At 36.2% G+C, this 21,483-nt stretch overlaps 1 protein-coding gene across 1 annotated transcript in view; it reads right to left on the reverse strand.

Annotated features, from left to right (window-relative positions):
* LOC129218754 (calpain-B-like) overlaps window positions 1–21,483 on the reverse strand; it is a 244,670-nt gene that overhangs the window by 82,699 nt on the left and 140,488 nt on the right. Inside the window, exon 10 of the mRNA XM_054853077.1 lies at window positions 11,736–11,865. Within this exon, the coding sequence (XP_054709052.1) occupies window positions 11,736–11,865 (130 nt within the window). The remainder of the gene's footprint in view (window positions 1–11,735; window positions 11,866–21,483) is intronic.

Genomic DNA, 21,483 nt, shown 5'->3' on the forward strand with positions numbered 1-21,483 from the left:
ATGATAATTTCCTCCTGACATCTGCCTATACTGAGAAAATTTTGACTCTAAATTGTCGGACTGAAACTTGGAGGTTAACACATATTTTGCTTCATTGTTTAGCAAATGTTTTATTACTAAAACGATGGTCGCTGTTGTATGATGAAGAGCAAAAAATGTTTCATTGCTCAATCCTCCACAACGAGGGGGATGATTTAATGCTTTCCAGTTTTCTAGCCATTCAGCCATGTTGGATAAAAAAATTAATCTTTCATCATCTTCAGATCTGAAGGGAGCACTGTTCGGATTTCTAGTGAAAATACCTTTTTTTGCATGGCTTATGTTCATGATGTCCCACCACTGTTTAATTAGTTTCAGAAATTTGATAGTGTCCTTACAGTCAATTTGTAACTCATTCGCTCTCATTTCTAAAGCAGCGCAATTCGTTTCGTCAAAGATTTTTACAGCTAAATTAACATTTTGACGTTCCAAAGTAGATGGATATAAAGACTTAAAATTTAAATGATGGGCATATTTAATGATTGAATTTTTTTCTAGGTTAAAGAGCTTTCTTAGATGTGAAAATTTCGGAGAAATGCAAGTATTAGTTTTATCTTGAAAATCTGGACAAATAAAGGTTTTTTCAGAGTCAAGTTGATTAAGCCAGTTGTTTCGAATAGATTTTAAAAGGTGAACGGTGTCGAACAACAAGTACAGATCTTTGGATTCATTTGCAGGATTTTTAACACAATTCGCTATTGTTCCATTTCCCAACTTTTCAAACATATTTCTATTTACTCTGTTGTTGTCAGAAATTAAACAAATGACTGTAAAGCCTGCTTCTTCAAGAAGCTTTAGAGCTTGTACTGTTAAGCTATACAAATCATCAGCTGTTAAGCTACATACAGGCACAAGTCCTATAACCTCTTTATAAGACGAATACAGAGAGGAAATCATAAATGCTTGGACTGAAGTTGCTTCAGAATTAGGATTATTTTCAGCAAATCCTGAAATGCAGTGTCCCTTATAAGTTACATTTTTTTTGACATGTATTTCATCGATTATTAAATTCACTGTTCTGTCACTTTCATCCAATTTTAAGAATTTTCCTTTAATATATTCAATATTTGTTTCAAGGCTAGTGGAGTGATTTAACTTGATAAGATTTAATATTTTTTTAAAGTAATCTATGGAGGGAATAGTTAAAAGCTGACTTTCATAAAGCACCATGTATGAAATTGCTGATTTAATGTATAGAGAGAATGCAAATGTAATAATATTGGTGCTATACCTTCTAGACATTCTCTGTTTTTCACATAACTGTAGTTGCTCAAGCAAAAATAATTTTTTGTTATAAGAATTTAATTCAGATGCACCTGCATCACAATATGCTCTCCAGTGTTTAACAGCTAATTCATAATCGGAATTGCTCTCAGTGAGCGGGGTAAATGATGCGACCCCAGAACTTATTATATTTTCGAGTTGGCTCCATCTGCTCAAAAGGTTACCATCCAAAATGTGACTAAAACATTGGGTGGGAAGTTCACTATCACCATGAAATACTGCTACAGTCATGTCGTTTTTTATTTGAATGCTTTTCAATATTTTAGGGGCAGGTTGAAAATCTAAAATCAAAATAAATATAGTACCTGACGCTTTTACAATGGTTATGTTTCCCTCCTCAGCATGAATGAGCTTATCCTTCACAGAATTTGAAAATGCATCAAAACTTTCGATTTTATCCATTTCATGGTATTCAGCCAATGCTGCATCATCCAAACATTTTAACTTTTGTTCCCTTGACTGCCGGCTCTTTTGATAAGTTTCGGTGAGATAGAAGGGACATCCCGGGAAAATGGAGGGATATGCATTGTCAATAAGTTTAGGATATTTCCTTGGGACTTTCAACGTAGTTCCATCCTTTAGTGGAAATTCATCTTCTCGAACAATCTGCTCTTCCGGAAAATGCTTCGCGCAAACAACAGTTCGAGAATTAACTATCAAATCTTTCCTCGGGATTTTTTTCAACCAACGGTCGCGTTGTTCTACTTGCTTCGGAAATTTAAATACCGAAACATACGACGTACTTCCATCGTAGTTTGATCTACAACCGGTAACACAACACTTATCAGGCATGTTTGAGTTTTCAAATACAAATTTTAAGCATAGTAGATACTAAAAAACACGAGTAAATAGCAAGAGAATTCAAACTTGACTCCGCAAAACATAAACAAAGGACTCCCTCTCCACTTTCACGCAATGAATGATGGGAATGCAGACAAAGGTTGGGGGAAATTTAGAGAGTGGGTGGTAGGCGATTCAGACGGCATTCCCCTGCGCGATGTTTTCACTGCCTGTTTCTTACATGGCCTCCTCCTCTAGTCGGCCTTGCATCATTTGTGAACGACTCCTTAGGTTTGCTCTAAGTTACCAAAATCGCAGTAACAATTGTTTTAATGGAAAAGACCGGCTCCCCCCCCCCTCCTTCCTGGATAGCTCTAGTCACAATTTGTTTATGATCATGTATGTTTTTAATAAAAAATCATATCGCACTCCGGCAAGGAAAGTGACACAATTCAAAATCTGGGAAAACCGTACCGGCTATTGATTTAAAATCTAAATTTAGTGCTTTTTCTCGACCCAAAAACCACAAAGTTAGCTCACCTAAATGGTGCGGGGGGGGGGGGCGTAGAAACGATTTCATCAATAATGACACATCATTAAAATTTCATAATGTGGAAGAATATTTTTCGAGCTTAAAATATGCATTATGTATCTATACTTCAAAAACTAATTAATAAATATCACATAATAAGTTGACTGCGCATATTGTAATGTTTGAGACTAAATCACTTAAAATTACTATTGCGTCAAACCTTAATTTTCTCCATTGCTGTTTTTTTTTCTTGTGGTTGAGTCAGTTTCCTTGCCAGTGTGGGATATGTTGAGCAACTGAATAGGTTGACTATAGCAACGTTTCTCGATAAAAATAACGCATTTTACATTCAGAGCCAAGGACGGATCCAGAAACTATTCAAGGAGGAGGCGATTGATTTCACACCCTTACCCTTTTATAAATTCGCAAACCTCCGCCCCCCCCCTTTCCAAACACCATGAAAGATCGTCTCATTTCAGTTATTTTGGGAAGGGGAGGGACTTCCTTTTCTACAAAATTGTGGAGGAGTGTACCAAACCCCATCCCTTACCTTAACGCCATCAAAGGTGTCCCATTAAAGTTCCTCTTTTTTTTGGGGGAGGGGGGACTTCAATTTTCGAAACTTTCCTGAGAAGAGCCCTTGAACCCTATAACCCTATTTAATATCATCTAAAATCTTCTAAAATTGAATTTTTGGAACTTTGAAATACTTCCTATATACAAAGTTCAGATCTCTATCAGTAATGTGTTAAGAATAAGATATGTGCTACACTTTCATTTTCCAGAGAGCAAGAGCTTCGTCAAACTATTGAAGATAGGCTAAAACAATTTTCAACTTCAGTATCAAAGACATGCCGTGGAAGAGTTCTGCACTCGACTCAAGGAAGGGGCGGTCGCCCCATCGTCCCTCCCTTGTGTGCGTCCTTGTTCGGATCTGTATTAGAATACGGGCAACAAACTTTTGCCTATTTTATGATCCCCACACGTAACGCTGTTCCGTAAAAGTACTGGAAGAACTGAAGTACTTTTAGAGTAATCGAAAAAACTTGAATAAAAAAAGCATGTATATTTTTTCGTATTTACAAAAATAAATAGGTTAAAACAGTAACATAAAACGTTGTTTCAGGCACTTATTCAATTATTCTGTAGATAACCATATTGGCATGTGAAAAGCTTTAATTTTTGTTTTGTTCCTTTTTTCATTTCTGAAGAATAAAAGCCATATTGGAAAAAAAAATAGTACTAAAGTATTGAAATTTGTCACACAGAGTGCAACTTACCTACTGAGGCTTCCAAAATTGTTCGTAGCTGTAAATGTGTATGGTTAAAAATGAAGTGCCTAGGAATCGAAATAGTAGTTTAATACTTTTTCATACTGTCTCTACATGATTACATCAATTCAACATTTTTTTAACAAAATATTGACTGTTTGAAATGGGTCAAAAATGAGGTGACACAGAAATATTTTCAGAAAAATTCGAAATTAAAGTTATCGTCTGTCGTTTTCTTTCTTTCTTTTTTTTTTCCTTGTTATTTTTTCAATGCGGTGATAGTTAAAAAATCTTTTGGCATTAATTTTTGCTTGTTCACTTTACAAATCTACGTATTATTTTAAAAATGACTCGTATTCGCAAAGTAACAACAAACACAATTCGAAAACGCATTAATTCTTCATTATATTCGAAGTAAAACAGTTCGAAATATTGCGAAAGTAGTTCGTTTATCCCTAAGCACTGTGTAATATTTAATAAACGCTTTAAAGAAGAAAATCGGATCGAAAAGAAGGTGAGAAATGGTTGACCAGCAAAGTTAACAATATGCGATTAGAGATTTATAATTAGAATACCTATGAAAAACCCACGTTTGAGAGCTGTGAAAGTTTCAGCAGAATAGAAGGAAAAATTTTCCTTCCAATTTCACCTGCAACTGTTCACCGTGTTTTCAGAAAATGTTTACTTAGCGTGAAAGACAGAAAGTTTAGGATTTTCTTCGCAAAATCAATGATAAATTAACCCAAAACGTATAGAAATACACTGCAAATCTTAAAATACTTTTAAGTCGAACAATTGTCTTAGTAGCACACCTTTTTTTCGGGAAAGAAGGTGGGAGGTAATTTCTTAGAAAATTATAGAACACTCGTCTTCTTACAGCGCGATAACGATGGCCAATTGCAACCTTTCTCAGTGTTGGTCTGAAGCCTCATCCCCAAAAGACGCATATAGAATCTTCCGATACCACGTGTTGGGGGCGTGGCCAAGTCTCAACTAGTGAAAAACGGACAATACAAACGAGGAAATAATTAGCTTCAGAAAACAAATCTCTCAGCAGGTACAAGCCGATGTGTAAAGTTGGAATTTGTAAAAATGCGATTTTTATCCTGCTTTCGCAGCAAATTGTGAAAAATCTACCATGCATCGATCTTTTGCTATATAACTAGGCTCTTCTACCGCAAAAGTTGTTCAGGATCACCAATACCAGTATTGTAACCATCTCAGGCCGTGAGCAAGGAAATAGTCCGGGAGCAAATGGTTTCCCGTGCGATTTTTGTGATACAATTATAGCAGTTAGTTTTTCTGAAAGGTATTTGCATGAGGAAAACGAATTCAGATGTTGCCACCCCCCAAAATGGTGCAGGGGGGCTGGGGGGCACCTATAACTGCCGTGGGGGGCAAGTGATTTCCCGTTCAATTTTTGTGATACAATTGTGTGACTTAGCTTTTCTGAAAGGTATTGGTACGAGAAAACCAAATTTCGATAATGCCAACCCCGAAAATGGTTCAGGGGGGCAGGGGGGCGGCTATAACTACATTTGGGGGGGCAAGCTGTTTCCCGTTCAATTTTTGTGATACAATTATGGGAGTTAGTTTTTCTGAAAGGTATTGACACGAGGAAACCGAATTTGGAGGATGCTACCCCCCGTAAATGCTGCAGGGGGGCGGAGGGGGGAAGGGATTATAACTGCATTTGGGGGGCAAGCTGTTTCCCGTTCAAATTTTATGATATAATTATGCGAGTTAGTTCTCCTGAAACGTATTGGCACGAGGAAACCGAATTTAGATGCTGCTAACTCCGAAATTGGTGCTGGGGGGGCAGGGGGGGGCGGTTATAACTGCGTTGGGGGCATGTAATTTTTGGTTTAATTTTTGTGATACAATTATGGGAGTTAGTTTTTCTGAAAGGTATTTGCATGAGGAAAACGAATTCAGATGTTGCCACCCCCCAAAATGGTGCAGGGGGCTGGGGGGCAGCTATAACTGCCGTGGGGGGCAAGTGATTTCCCGTTCAATTTTTGTGATACAATTCTGTGACTTAGCTTTTCTGAAAGGTATTGGTACGAGAAAACCAAATTTCGATAATGCCAACCCCGAAAATGGTTCAGGGGGGCAGGGGGGCGGCTATAACTACATTTGGGGGGGGCAAGCTGTTTCCCGTTCAATTTTTGTGATACAATTATGGGAGTTAGTTTTTCTGAAAGGTATTGACACGAGGAAACTGAATTTGGATGATGTTACCCCCGTAAATGCTGCAGGGGGGCGGAGGGGGGAAGGGATTATAACTGCATTTGGGGGGCAAGCTGTTTCCCGTTCAAGTTTTATGATATAATTATGCGAGTTAGTTCTCCTGAAACGTATTGGCACGAGGAAACCGAATTTAGATGCTGCTAACTCCGAAATTGGTGCTGGGGGGCAGGGGGGGGCGGTTATAACTGCGTTGGGGGCATGTAATTTTTCGTTTAATTTTTGTGATACAATTATGGGAGTTAGTTTTTCTGAAAGGTATTGTCACGAGGAAAACAAATTTGGATGTTGTCAACCCCGAAAATGGGGCAGGGGGGCGGGGGGCGGTTATAAATGTGCAGGGGGGCAAGAGGTATGTTCAATTTTTGTGATGCAATCATGGGAGTTGGTTCTGCTGAAAGGTATTGGTACGAGGAAAACGAATTTGGATGTTGCTATCCCCTAAAATGCTGATGGGGGGCAGGGGGGTATGACTGCAAACATAACACACTTATATATTCAAAATTTCTCGGTTTACAACAAGTTTTCAAAGTTTAATATGCTTAAATCCACTAATAACAACATTAAATGCAAAAAACTCCGAATTAAATTGCTGACACGTGTTTCGAAGCTATTAAGAGCTCCTTTTTCATTGTAAAAGATGTGAGTTTATGAATGAAAATTCATCCGACTAAAGACGATCTTTCCATTGATAATGTGTTCCTGGTAACAAAGTTTATCATTTCAGTAAAAAATATTAGGAGGAAGGGGGGAGGGGTCCCCCCCCCCAAATTTTTTGTACAGGTGTTTCTTTCGGTTTCAGAATATAAAGAGTATTTTTGAACAAAACAAAACATTTATTGAAACCGTGACTTTCATAACCGTGACTTCATAATAGATTTACGGAGATAATTAGCAGCATCATACAAACTCCTCATGGTCATGTTTAAATCTTCATCATCATTCTGGGATATCATGTTATTGTCTCGTGCATGCTTCATACTAACAATTTCTGCTTGACTTCTTTTCTGCGGACGGTGAAATTCAATATCTGCAACAGATTTCTGTAGCAATTCTTTTGTTTCTTTCCTTGTAATGGATGGATAAGGGACGTTATTCATAGCACGAATGTTTTCATACGTGGTTTGTACATCAGCCATACTCAATGTACCTGTTTTTAAACATTCTTGAATCATACAAGTAAATTCAATCTCTGACGCACTCTCAGGGGCTCTAGAAGTGTTGGGTGCACTGGCATTAGGACATCGTAGTACATTTGTCACATTCTTCGCAAAACATTGTAATTGGTATCGAATGTCGATAGCGTGACCATCTTCAGGGTTTATTGCTGTATTAAGTTTTATCTGGAGGGCTTCATTTCCACTTTTAGCAATAGCATCACTCAGACTTTTTTGAGCATGATCAACCGACAGTTTTCTGAGGGACTTTGCACGTGTCTGACCTTTGTCACAGAAAAAGCATTTCTCTTTATTGAATGGAATGCAATGTGAACGTGTCAGTCTCGATGTGCTACTATTTGTAACAGGTGATGTATGCTGAGCTTGACTTTCATATCGCTTTTTTATGCGTTCAAAATGTCCCTTATGAGTGACATCTTGGTAACAACTTCGATGCCATGATGCCTTGTTGTCAGCCAGTATTTTTGCAGTCGTTCCACGCAAACGGATATTAGATGAAACATACTTGACGTTTTCATAATTAGCATTTTCTAGCACACTCTTTAAAACCTTTTCATGTGTGGTAGGGTTAATGATTAGTCCTTCGGTGGATTTCTCTTGACATATAATACATAATGTATAATTAATTCCTATTTTTAGCTTTGTATTTGGTTCAGTGAGATCCATCTGAAAGTGACTAATTGCTTACTAAACTAATAAACGACGTGCGTCAAACTTCTGCATACAATATTTTTATTTTAAATGAGCTAGACTAAAATAAGAATCCCTTCTCCTCTCTTTCTTAAAAATAAATGGTACAACGTTCCCTTGTTGACGAATTTCCATTTCATGTGACTCCAGAGAAAAAGTGGCCAATTAAAATGTCCAATAAAATAGATAATACTGGTGACAGCAATAAATTTCTGTTTTGACCATTTAAAGAGATCTGCTCTTCCCTCTCTGAAACTTGTTCGTGAGAATTTTCTTTCAGAAGAATAAAAAGGTACGGTGTGCTTCATAGAGAAAAGAGATATTGTAAAAAACCAATACTATCACGATCTGATTAGGAAAATGAGACCCATCAAGTTGCTTTGTAGAATAACTAGAGACATATAGGTTGTAAAACTGGACATGCCGATTCCGTGAGAACTGGATCAGATTTTGACATTGTTGCTTTTGGAAAAACTGACCGCCAACCAAGAATTGAAGATACACTAGGCCGCAATACAAAGGGAAGGAAGAGATAAGCAAAATTAAAGGCGGCGGCAAGGAACTCATGTTAAGCTCTCGTAACAATGCCTTTGTCCTCCGCTTCTATAAGTACAAAGGAGAAAGGAGTAAAAAGACCTCCTTCGACATATGTTTGTTTCTTTAATGTACGACCACCATGGTGTTGGAAATTTCATCCAAGCGCTCCCACCACTTAGTTAAAATTTACTTTAAAAAAAAGGAGAAAAACTCAAACGAAAAAACATTATTCTTTCAGAGCTGGGGCCGTCAAAGCCGTCATTTGGGGGGGGGGGGGCTTAACACTGCCCCCCCCCAAAATGATAGGCCTGGGTAAAGGGTACAAATTTATTTCGGAAGAGGAAATATATACAAAGAATAATAAAGTACACAAATACAATTTTGCATTTTTTTAATCAACGGGGGGGGGGGGGGGGGACCTCCCCTTCCTCCTAATATTTTTTACTGAAATGATAAACTTTGTTACCAGGAACCCATTATCGATGGAAAGATCGTCTTTAGTCGGATGAATTTTCATTCATAAACTCACATCTTTTACAATGAAAAAGGAGCTCTTAATAGCTTCGAAACACGTGTCAGCAATTTAATTCGGAGTTTTTTGCATTTAATGTTATTATTAGTGGATTTAAGCATATTAAACTTTGAAAACTTGTTGTAAACCGAGAAATTTTGAATATATAAGTGTGTTATGTTTGCAGTCATACCCCCCCCCTGCCCCCCATCAGCATTTTAGGGGATAGCAACATCCAAATTCGTTTTCCTCGTGCCAATACCTTTCAGCAGAACCAACTCCCATGATTGCATCACAAAAATTGAACAGAATACCTCTTGCCCCCCTGCACATTTATAACCGCCCCCCGCCCCCCTGCCCCATTTTCGGGGTTGACAACATCCAAATTTGTTTTCCTCGTGACAATACCTTTCAGAAAAACTAACTCCCATAATTGTATCACAAAAATTAAACGAAAAATTACATGCCCCCAACGCAGTTATAACCGCCCCCCCCTGCCCCCCAGCACCAATTTCGGAGTTAGCAGCATCTAAATTCGGTTTCCTCGTGCCAATACGTTTCAGGAGAACTAACTCGCATAATTATATCATAAAATTTGAACGGGAAACAGCTTGCCCCCCAAATGCAGTTATAATCCCTTCCCCCCTCCGCCCCCCTGCAGCATTTACGGGGGTAGCATCATCCAAATTCGGTTTCCTCGTGTCAATACCTTTCAGAAAAACTAACTCCCATAATTGTATCACAAAAATTGAACGGGAAACAGCTTGCCCCCCCAAATGTAGTTATAGCCGCCCCCCTGCCCCCCTGAACCATTTTCGGGGTTGGCATTATCGAAATTTGGTTTTCTCGTACCAATACCTTTCAGAAAAGCTAAGTCACACAATTGTATCACAAAAATTGAACGGGAAATCACTTGCCCCCCACGGCAGTTATAGCTGCCCCCCAGCCCCCCTGCACCATTTTGGGGGGTGGCAACATCTGAATTCGTTTTCCTCATGCAAATACCTTTCAGAAAAACTAACTGCTATAATTGTATCACAAAAATCGCACGGGAGCTAAAATTTGACCGTTTGCTCCTCGACTAAAAGCACAAACTTGATGATTTTGTCGTTTTAATCGCAACGCGGAAAAAGAGGCGAAACTATGGATATCGGCAGATCCATACGATTTATGGATATTTGGCATAGCTTCATATTCGTCTTCTATGAACATCCGTTAAAATTTTGATAAAAATTGGAGAGAGTCGATTGGGAACCCCTAGGTCACTTGACATGGAACGACCCTGTATATTGCATTTTAATTCGACTTTTTCGAACCAGATTAAAAATTTGTATTAATAAAATAATAATAATAATAAGTGCTCTTTATGTCGAGAGCTGGTATCTTTTAGACGTCAGTCCATTTTTATTTTCCCCCATTTCTGGCAAAAGTATATAAATATTTGTTTATTGCTTATACTTGCACTTGAAGTTTACATTTCAAAACTTCTTTTTCATCTATAATAAATGTTTTCAAAATAACTCTTGCATTTTTATTCATACACTCTTTAAATTTTCAACTGGAAATAATGATTGAAGCAAGATTAATTTTTACGTTTCCTTTTCTCCACTTTTATAAATATGCATACAATGTAGCGACAAGGATACTTTCCCAATACATTTTTTTTTTCAGATCCACCTTTAAGCGCAACGCTTGAAGATTGCCTGATTTTTTTCAGTTAAAAAAGTTAGGTTCTGAAAAATGTGGCTTCTAGTGATAGAAAAAGTGTCTGCTGGCCACTGGCTACTAACCATTTGAATTTTCAGGTTGAGTAATAGAAAAATAAATTGACTTCCCTGTTTTTTGTAAGTCGGCGTGGTTTTGCTGTTTTTGGGATAATTTGCACTAAGCACATACCTTCTGCCCCCCCCCCCCGCCCTATAAAATTTGAAATTACGGGCCTGGAGACAAACCCTATATTAACAGAATCAAAAATAAGGACGAAGGCTGTACAGACTTTAAAAAGGCTGAAGTAGTGAAATTTAGAAGTGTCTTAGCTACTTAGCATGATTAAAATTGTCGATTTTAATCAATTAATTCATTTCTTAAGTTTAAAAAGAAAAATTATTGGTCGACCATTTTTTTTGAAAAGAAAAAAAAAACATCAATAATATTTTGGAAAAAAGTTATGAAAAACACATTACGAAGTTGCGATTTTTTTGTCTTCGATAATTAGAATTCCGCTTACAAAACTCTAGGGACAGCTACCAACGATACTGTCCCAAGATTTGATGTGCCAGCTTCTAACGAAATAGCGGGAAGCGAGAAGTCAGCATGTGGGGGACTGGGTAGTAAATGCGGGATACTTTTGAAGTAAGGGCAGACGCAGACAACACCAACCCCGAGCCCCTAGGCACAGGCGAAGAGCCTCAATGACGACTATAGATCACTTGTGTAGTTCAGTACTTTCTCCTAAATTTCGTCTCTGATTGGATACTCGTCTGTCAATCAAGTCTGCTTAGCCCATGCCTTTTTGCTATTCGTTAAAATCGAATCGTCCTTTGAAACGGTGGTCGAGTTCCAAAATAGATCTCAGTACCGCGGCACCTTAAAATCAGTGAACATTTGAAGTAAATTCTTGCATGATTGCTCTTTAATTTGCCTTTTTTCAGAAATCATGAATTTACCTGATAAGGAGAGCAGAAATTGAGGATTAGTGGCAAAGGAAACTAAATTGTTCCGTGATCCTCCGCAAGATTTTCCTTCTTCCCAACGACCATAAATAAATTTTGTGAATGTGGCAAGTTGAGGACCATCCTGGAAAAAATATTAAAACATGGCTTTATATTTTAACATTCGTAATGCAGACAAATACTTATTTTCACAGCTTTCACTACTATTATTGCTTCAAAACTCCTTACAAATTTTATTGCAAGTGATATTACTATAAATTCTTACGCTGCTAGCATCGTTAAAAGTTTAGTGCTCTGCGCCATAGGCTGCTCGTGCACCAAAAAGCGGGGGGGGGGGGGTCAAAAGTAAGGGGGATAAGGGAGCGGCGCTCCTGAAGCTGTAAATTTCTGCCTTCTAATTCAAAGTTCCATTAATATGAAACAACATGAGAAAAGTTCATTCGTTTGTAATTTTTAGTTTTACTTTCGTGAAATAAATCTATGAACCCTGTATATTTTTTTTTCAATCGACCATTAATTTTAAAGAAGGCAGGGGCGTTTTTTATTTGGAAGCGAGGGGGTAGTTGCCCCCCTTCCCCATCTATACTGCGTGCGATCTCATTTAACTGAAAAGTAGCAGTGTAGTAATTTACTAAAGCTTTATTTCATCACGGCTGTATAACAGTCTTTTATAGGGATGATCCGACGACTACAGAGAAAGTGAAAAATGTTAAAAGAAATATGTATAGATATTTCCTTCAATATGGTACCGAGACGTAGTAGACCTAATTCATTATGTTCGGACATTTTGTCCGCTTCATAGTTTGGCAGTATGCAATATCTTAAATGCGGAGTTACAAAAACTATAATATTCATCCATGATCTCAAAATGCTTTTCATGAACAAAACTCCCAATCTGCGGTGCACTCGAGCTTTGTTCCTGGGAGTGGTCAGAAATTTTTAAGGAGCACTAATACGCGAAGTGAGAGGCAAAATCACTGAAATTTCAACAGCTTTCCCCTCTCAGATTTATGTAGATTTTCTTTTTTCTAAATTTTGTATTAGTAAAATTTAAACACAGATTTTATTTTATATTATATGACGAAATTAAAATGTCAGGGAAGAATAAAATCGTGTTATTTCCTGTGTCTCACTGCTTTCCCTGTATATCTATTGAGCTACAAAATCAGTATAAACTTGTAAATGATAAAAGCTATACAGCAACCTAATTATGTTCAAATTGAAAAAGGTTTGAATAAAGAAAGCTGTGGCAAATATATAGTATATAGTATATATATATATATATATATATATATATATATATATATATATATATATATATATATATATATATATATATATATATATATATATATATATATTTTTTTTTTTTTTTTTTTTTTTTTTTTTTTAAAGAAAAATATGTTGGCTTCTCGGTGGAGAGAAAAGTCCTCTGGAAAAAGATTTTTGCAGCAGCCGTATTGTAAGAGGAGTAATTTTCAATCATTTTGTAAAATTTTTAAAATTAAAGACCCAAAAAAAACCAGTATTAGGTTTTCCCTCTACTCTGGTAGAGAAGGTCATGCGTCATGACCCTTTCTAAATTCCTCCTGATCTCTGGGAGGGGCTTAAGCCCCTTAACCCCCTCCGTGGCCGTGGGTGCGCCACTGCCCAATAAAATTTCTTGAAGATCCTCTCATGATGAAACAGAATACTAATTTTAAACGTATTAGTACAATTAACGGAACTTTTACTAAATTGATACTGTATTACAAAAAACAATATAAATGAGTTGAGCGGAACAAGCAACAAAATGTTTCGATGTCACATCACGATATAAGAGTCTGAAACTTTCTATGTAAAATATTTGCGTGAGGATAATTCTCTTTCCGAAAGTTTTTCGAAAAAAAAAATCTAAAAACCACAAAAAGTTCTTAAAAATCGGTTGACATCCTAAAAAATACTTCCGGCATAGGGTAACGGTACCAGTAAACCAGTAACAGACATGCTTATGACATCGCTCTCAAATTAACTCATCTTTCTGAGCTTATCAATCAATGTATTTAGACTTTTAAAACTATTTTTCTCTCATGCAATTACATCCTATCTAACGTTTGGCTGCTTCTGGATCCTCTGAAATAGTTAATTCTATTTTTATTTGCTCAATTTCAAAAAAAAAAAAAAAAAGTCCGATCTCCAGTAACAGACACCGATAATTCTGATGATACCCAGCAACAGATAGGATGAGTATAGGATAATTAATGGACAGAACTCCATTTTTTCTCTTCAAAATGTGCAAAAGTTCTTAATTTTTATATCTAAAACCTTATTAAATTCAAATGAACAAGAAACAAAGACAGACATCGTGGTAACCATTCATAATCTTCCACCACTGCCTTGTAAATACCAACTGGCTCATAAAATTCATTCTGATAACACCAGATGGTTGCACCGTATTCATAGGTCGCAGCAACATCAGTTTTACCCGTCTAAAATCCTTATTATTTAAATCCAAAACGACTGTCTGTTACTGGACCCTTGTCTGTTACTGTTGCCGTTACTCTAGTCCATGTCAATACAGGAAGAGGGTTGCCTTCAGAGTCTCAGAAGTTTTTGAATTTAACACATGTTAAAATTTGGAAAAGATTAAGTTACCTTTCAATACTAAAGCTCAATGTGTGCACCGTTTGTTGTTTGAACCACATCTAAACAAGGTACACGAGTTTATCCCATGTTCTCGCCAGCATGGACTGCTGAACAGTTTGTTCTACTTGGGCAATTCGTACCTCCAGGTCTTCAATGATAGCAAAATGCTCTACAATTTACCACAAATGAGCACAAAAAGTGTTCTTGACCCTGTGAAGTATTCTTGTGCTAACTGCATATTCATACGACATTTTGTTTTTTTTCTACGATTTTTTTTAAATGTGTCGAGGACTTTTTCGACACAATGTGTATTTGTAGCAAGATAATTTGAACACATATTTCCAAATGGTGGATATCGTCGGAATGGTGTACCATTCCGAAGATAAAGCAGTTTGAAAATTTTGTTGAAAATCGATAATGAGAAATGGCGCAACAAAAATATGCCTCTTTTGAAGTAAGTTACCGCCCTAAGCCAGTGCTAAGGCAGAAATCCCTAATATATACCGCCAGCTCAGTTATTCCATCCGAGGACTGCAGTTTCGTGCTTTTTAGCACTCATCAGTCCAGAATAGGAAGCAACTGAGGTGGAGGTGAAAAACCTCTTAAAGGAGCAAAGAGAGCCAAACAAACTGGTAGCTAATGTAGAATTAGCACACCAGACGTGTGACCGCAGCAATGACGCGATTCAACTCAAAGATTGATGGCAAAGCATGGTATTTTGCAGTAAGTTACCGCCCTAAGCCAGGGCTAAGACAAAAATACATAAAATACACCGCTAGCTCAGTTATTCCACCCGAGGACTGCAGCTTCGTGCATTTTAGCACTCATCAGCCAGGAATATGAAGCAACTGAGCTGGAGGCGAAAACCTTTTCGCTCTAAATTCATCCAAAGAAATGCTATCAAATTTTATAACAGGGTCTCCAATCTCCAATCATGAAAAAATCCTACGGTTTCATTTGAAAGCGATTTTTTTTAAAGAAATCAAAAATACAGTAGAGAACCAATTATCCGGGAAGTTCGGGACCATCGCTATCCCAGATATCTGAATTTCCCTGTTTTCTGAATCGATAAAAACCTTTGTTGGCCGATTGTTTATAAAACTTAAATTAGTATAATAAATAGTAATACATATTAAAATAAGAAGAAAACAGTTCAGAAATGCTTATAAATACTATTGAAATATTAAAAACTACTAGTGAAAGAATAATTTAAACACAAAAAAACTTCAAGTTATTCATAAGACCTGAGACCCTCACATTCAATCTGTAAAAGAAAAACACCACTTTTCGATGTTTTAAAACGAAATAAATAAATAAAGGGAAGGGCTAGAAACAAGTTTTTGAACGGAAATGTGCGATTTTCCTGCTATTTTGTATGAAACTAGCTGATGTGTGCATCACATGACTTCCTTTTACTCCAATTTAATGTCATTTTCTCATTATTGGCAGTTTTAATGTCATTCAATAGTTTACTCTCTAAATATCACCAACAGTAGCCAAATTGAAACCAGATTTAAAAATAAAATTTAAAAAAATCGCCAATTTTTTCGTCAAGTTGGTGACAAAACTTGGCGACCAAAAGACTGGCGATATATCGCCAAGTGTCCGCCAAATTATAACACCACCTGAGTTTACATCGAAATTAATAATGATTTCCCCCCAAAAAAGGGAAAAAGACCCCCTTTGGAGCATACGAATGCAACTAAAAAGGAAGGTGCACAACTAGATCCCACTAGGAGTCTAAGTACCAAATTTCAACTATCTAGGACATTCCATTCTTGAGTTATGCGACATACATACACACATACGCACATACATACGTACATACAGACGTTACGAGAAAACTCGTTGTAATTAACTCGTGGATCGTCAAAATGGATATTTCGGGTGTCTGTACGTTCTTAGGCATATATCCACGCGTGATCTGGTTGAAAAATAGACTCAACACTCATTCGGGGGTGAGCAAAATGGAAATTAAGGCCGATTTTTGAGTGAAATTTTTTTCGCGAATACAATACTTCCTTTTTTGTAAAAGGAAGTAAAAAATTTGTTTTCATGAGCGCGTTCTTTTTTAAAAATTTTTATAAAGATTTTGTGTTTGTGATTACGGTGGTTATTGATAACTATTGCTTTTTGCAACATCTATAGGAGTTTATTTATGAGTTCTTGCAGTATTATTACAGTCATGCGTTTAACGATTTCTAGATTCCACGATTAAATATCGGGAAAATTCGCGAATCTGGTTTTCGGCGTTTCCCGCAATATCGCTACATCACTGACGCTTTAAACGGCTTTCATTTTTTAAGGCCATTCAATAAAATATTGCATTAAACTTCGACAATATTCATTTCTTCATTTCTTTAGTTTTCAGTTAGAATAAAACACGAAAATTTCCAACTTAAGAGTGTGCTTCTTAGTTCAAGAAAATATTTCGGAAATTTTGGCCCGCATAAAGGTTAACCCTTTGAAGATCGTTTTTGTTAAAATTTTCCCCAGTTTTACGTAATTAATATGGTATTTATTAAGAAACAGTTCATATTCTTTTAGGTTTTTCAAAAAAAAAAAAAAAAAGTTAGTTTTTCAAAAATTGCCAAAAATGCGTATTTTTAAAAAATGGCGGGAAAATCTGCAAACAGTTGCCGGTTTTCTGGTTTCCCGGTTTTTTTTTGCTCCCGGATAAAAGGTTCTGCACTGTATATAGTTATCCCATTGACTCAAACAGACCACGATTCGATTCTCGCAACACGCAAAGAAATCCTCTCCCCCCCCCCGTTTTCCCCATTCTCCTCGTCTGGGCACAGAGCGCGCGCTCTCCGCTCCACACTCTCCACCTCACCCCTCCACGGCTGTTGCTCCTTCTTGAGAGACTCACGTGTTTCTTGTCGTTCAATCCAAGGAGAATAGAAGAAAGGGGAGACGCTCAAAGCGACAAAACCTGTCGCTATTCTACCTAGAATGCTGCGTTTAACAGTGAATATTTTCTGTTGATTTAACTAAAATGCCTGTTTGTGTTGCGTACGGGTGTACAAACAGACCGGGAAACAAGATTCCAGGGATATCTTTCGTGCCATTATAAAAGAATATTTAAATGTAAGGCTTAATTATTGGGGGAAAAAATATTGAAAAAAAAAAGCAATTCACTTAGACAATTGTATTCAAAATTATTGCACTTTTGCACTTTAAAGGGCAATAGTGGGCAACACAAAGGGTTAGACATTTTGCAGGCAAGAAGTCATTTATGCCGGGACAGTGGAAAAAATGGCAAAAACAGAATTAGAGAAAGTTGAATTGAGCTATGTTAACAAAGATATAGGAATGAAATTTTTTAACTATCAATTTTATTATTTATTATATTTATTTATAATTTGCAAAATTTGCGTTTAGTAACAAAAGTAATCATTTTAAACCTGCACCACAACATGTTGCAATATAATGCAGTAAAATGTTTCTATGAGCCTAATTATTTTAAACATAAAATTTCAGATAAGTAAATTTTTTTAAAAATTAGGTTTGGCACATTTCTGCCAAAGGTAGAAAAAAAAATCATAAAAGTGTCCTGAAAAAACTATTTTTTACCCATATTTGACAAAGTGGCAAAACTAGATTTGTTTCATTTATGAGGATTGAATATAACGTGTTTAATATCATAGTAGTTTTAACTGCATTCTAATAATTTTCATGTTTTTGTGCCTAAAATATTAAATTGCCTCAGTAGAACAGTAACCCATTGTTTTTGTGAAATGCTTTTGTTTTTTATTTCATGAATGCAGAAAGAAAATGGAGAATAAAAAGCAATAAAAATCAACTCACTGACTTTGGTATAAAATATTAAACTGTCCTAACTATTAAATAAGAAATTCTCATCTTTTAATTTTTTGCAGGGAAGTAGTACAAATTTTGCAATGCCAACAGAGTAATAAAAATTATAAGAGGTCAACTAGTATTACATAGTGTGAAATATAAATGTGATAAAAATGTATAATTCATACTAAATGAAATTTTATTATTGACAATTACTCATAAAAATAGTCAAAACTTATTCAAATTCAGTTAAATCGGGTATTTCAGGACATTTTTTTAAACATTGCATCGCAATATGCAAGTTTTAAATCATTATCTATTTCCCCTAGTTTACTTTAAATTGCTTTATTTATACATTTATATTAATGAAGAACCTAGTCTTGGTCTGCTTTAATTTAAGTTTCAATTGGATTATTCAAATTGTACAACTGTTGTACTTGTTTTCCCAGTTTTTGCCACTATCCTGGTAAAAATAACCCTTTCCTGGCAGGACGATCAACCTCATCAAATATTTAAACTGTTATTCTTTTTACAGATTTAATTTAGATTTTCAAGCTATTTCATTTTCATTTTGACATAAAATAGTCAAACAATATAGAAAATTATCTCTTTTCTCTGAAGAAGTAATACGTTTTTTTCTTCTGACTGGGGAAATTGATACCTGAGGAAAAGCGGTTGAGAACTGTAAATGTCTAGTCCTTTTAGACAATCATCCCCATTGCATTTATTTTCCTGTCTCAAATTCAAATTGTAAATTAAATTTTTGTTAAAAAAAAAAAATCTTTGGAAGCATTCGTTTAAGCAAGTTTAACATTACATTTATTTTAAGCTAGCTGTCAAAGAAAACCAAAACTAGAATTTAATTAAAGCATGTTTAATATCTTTTATTAATTTACTGAGAGCAAAATTTAAAAAAAACTACATAAGTTGTCTGTAAAAATTCCATTTTTTGTTCCCTTTTAAATACTGGCAAAAAATCTATTTTTGCTGGAAGGGGAAAACCGTGGTTTTTTCCACCCGTGGCGAAATACTTGTCAACCCTGGCAACACAACTTGAATAACTCATTTCTTACATGAAATACACCGCCAGCTCAGTCATTTCCAGTCGAGGACTGCAGTTTTCTGCTTATTAGCACTCATCAGCCAGGCATAGGAAAGGGACTGAGCTAGAGATGGAAAATAACATTGGTACTCTTGGCTTCCTTATAAGTTGTTTTCCATCCTCAAATAAAGCCAATCGAAGACTTAGAACGTAAGTTAGACCACCCCCTATCCACTGAACAAAACAAATCATAAACCCGTTCATTAAACGAGACAATATACAAAGTTAATAAAGCACAAATCGCTTTAAATGTGAGAATGATGTTTGAAGAGTTCCCTCGATTTCATCAAACCCGGACTTGATTAACGTTTGACCGCTGGGGAAGTATACTGTTTCAAACAAAAAAAAAAAAAAAAAGGAATTTTCCTAATCGGTAAAACAAATCCGACTAGCTCAGAACGTCCTCCTTTTTTTTTTTTTTTTTTTGAAGCCTGCCAATTAGTATAACCCTAATTTCAAATTAAACTGGCGACATCGTGAAATAATAAATCTAGAACACTGGTCAAGCTTCAGAAATCAGACAACAGTTACAATATATTATTAAAAAATATAAATTAAACCATCGGGGAGGAGTGTTCTCTATTCAATTCCCCTTGAATTGAACACTAAATATAATTAAAACTGAAATTTCAAAAAACATTTACCTTTTAGTGACTAAATAAAGTTATTTATTAGTAAAAAAAATATTAAGGTAATTGATTCAACAATTAAAGTAACAAAATTACTGCTTTGCTACGTAGTAATAAATACACTAGTAACATCTATAATTAAAAATTAACAGGCGGCGTCGCGAAAATTAGTCATCCATATGCCGCGAGAATTAAATATCGTTCAAGACAAAGGCAAAACCTTAGCTGTTAAAATACACCGGTCATGGCAAAACCACAGTAGTGGGAAAATGGGGGTTCTGCCGCAGGAGGCGCAATGCGCAATATTGCGCCTCCCACTCTTCCTCTGACCTTGGGGTTGCGCATGAATCTTGAAGAAGGTGACGAGGGTTTTTTCCCGTGATTTCGCCCTTCCTCGCTTTTGCTCGGCTACGTTTTCGCCCTTCCTCGTTTTCGCTCGGCTACATTTTCGCTCGAGTTTTTGCTCTTCCTCGTTTTTGCTCGCGTTTTTACCGTGAAAGGTTACAGGGATATTTTTAGACTTTGTCGTTTTTACCGTGAAAAGTTTTTGGACTTAGAATATTTTTCCGTAACCTTATACGATGGTTTTCGAGTGGCAACCTGTTTAGGGTATGACAAAACGTCACAATTGTTGTCATAAGAATGTGTGATACTTTTTGTCATGCCATCCTCATGAAGTTGTACAGAGCTATTTCCAGTGTTTTTTTTTTTTTTTTTTTTTACAAACATACTGGACTTTGTCGTTTTTTTTTTACCGTGAAAGATTTTCCCTACGTTTCTGAACTTTGTTACAAAATAAATTTATGTTTTAAGTTGACGGTCCCACCAACCAGCCCGGTGTATTAAATACACCCCATCAACTTCTTTTCATCTGCCAATGCAATTTGCATACAAATGCAGATCAATTTTGAAGATTTTTCACAAGTTAGATCAATCAGCTTTAATATTCAATATGATTTATACATTTTCATGAGTTATGTTTTAATCGCGTTATTAATCGTTTACACTGTCATTTTATTATTTTCATGCATTTATTATACTTGTAAAAATAACTCCCAACTCTGTTATATTTATCACTAGCCGCCTTCGGCGACCAGCTGGTCCGCCTTTTTACGCCAGGGTTGCCGTTTTCGGCGGCTGCTTAGACATTTCAGCGACGGTATTAATCAATGTTTTTCTCTACATATCATTATTATCATCTGCCTTTTTTACGCCAGTGTTGCCGCCTTCGGCGGCTGCTTAAATAAGTTTCGTGGCGGTATCAATCGATCTATATCTATATCATTATTAATTTAAATAAAATATTTCCTAGATCTATCTCCAGTTCCGTCGTTTGGAATATTTTTAAAGGAGGGGGAGGGGAGACATAAACTGCTTGCACTTTATGCAAATTTTGTCGAAAAATAACAAAAAACACTTCCACTTTTACTTGAAAGCATTGTTTTTTCAAAGACATGGTGTGTGGGGGGAGGGGCATTGACACCCCGTTGAAGTTCCTTAAATAACGGGCATGTCTCTTGCTCTCCATCTACTATATCGACCTCTGCATTTGTCTATCTATCTATCTATCTATCTATACGATCTA

This window comes from Uloborus diversus, chromosome 3 (genome assembly GCF_026930045.1).
Source record: "Uloborus diversus isolate 005 chromosome 3, Udiv.v.3.1, whole genome shotgun sequence".
Taxonomy (NCBI): Eukaryota; Metazoa; Arthropoda; class Arachnida; order Araneae; family Uloboridae; genus Uloborus; species Uloborus diversus.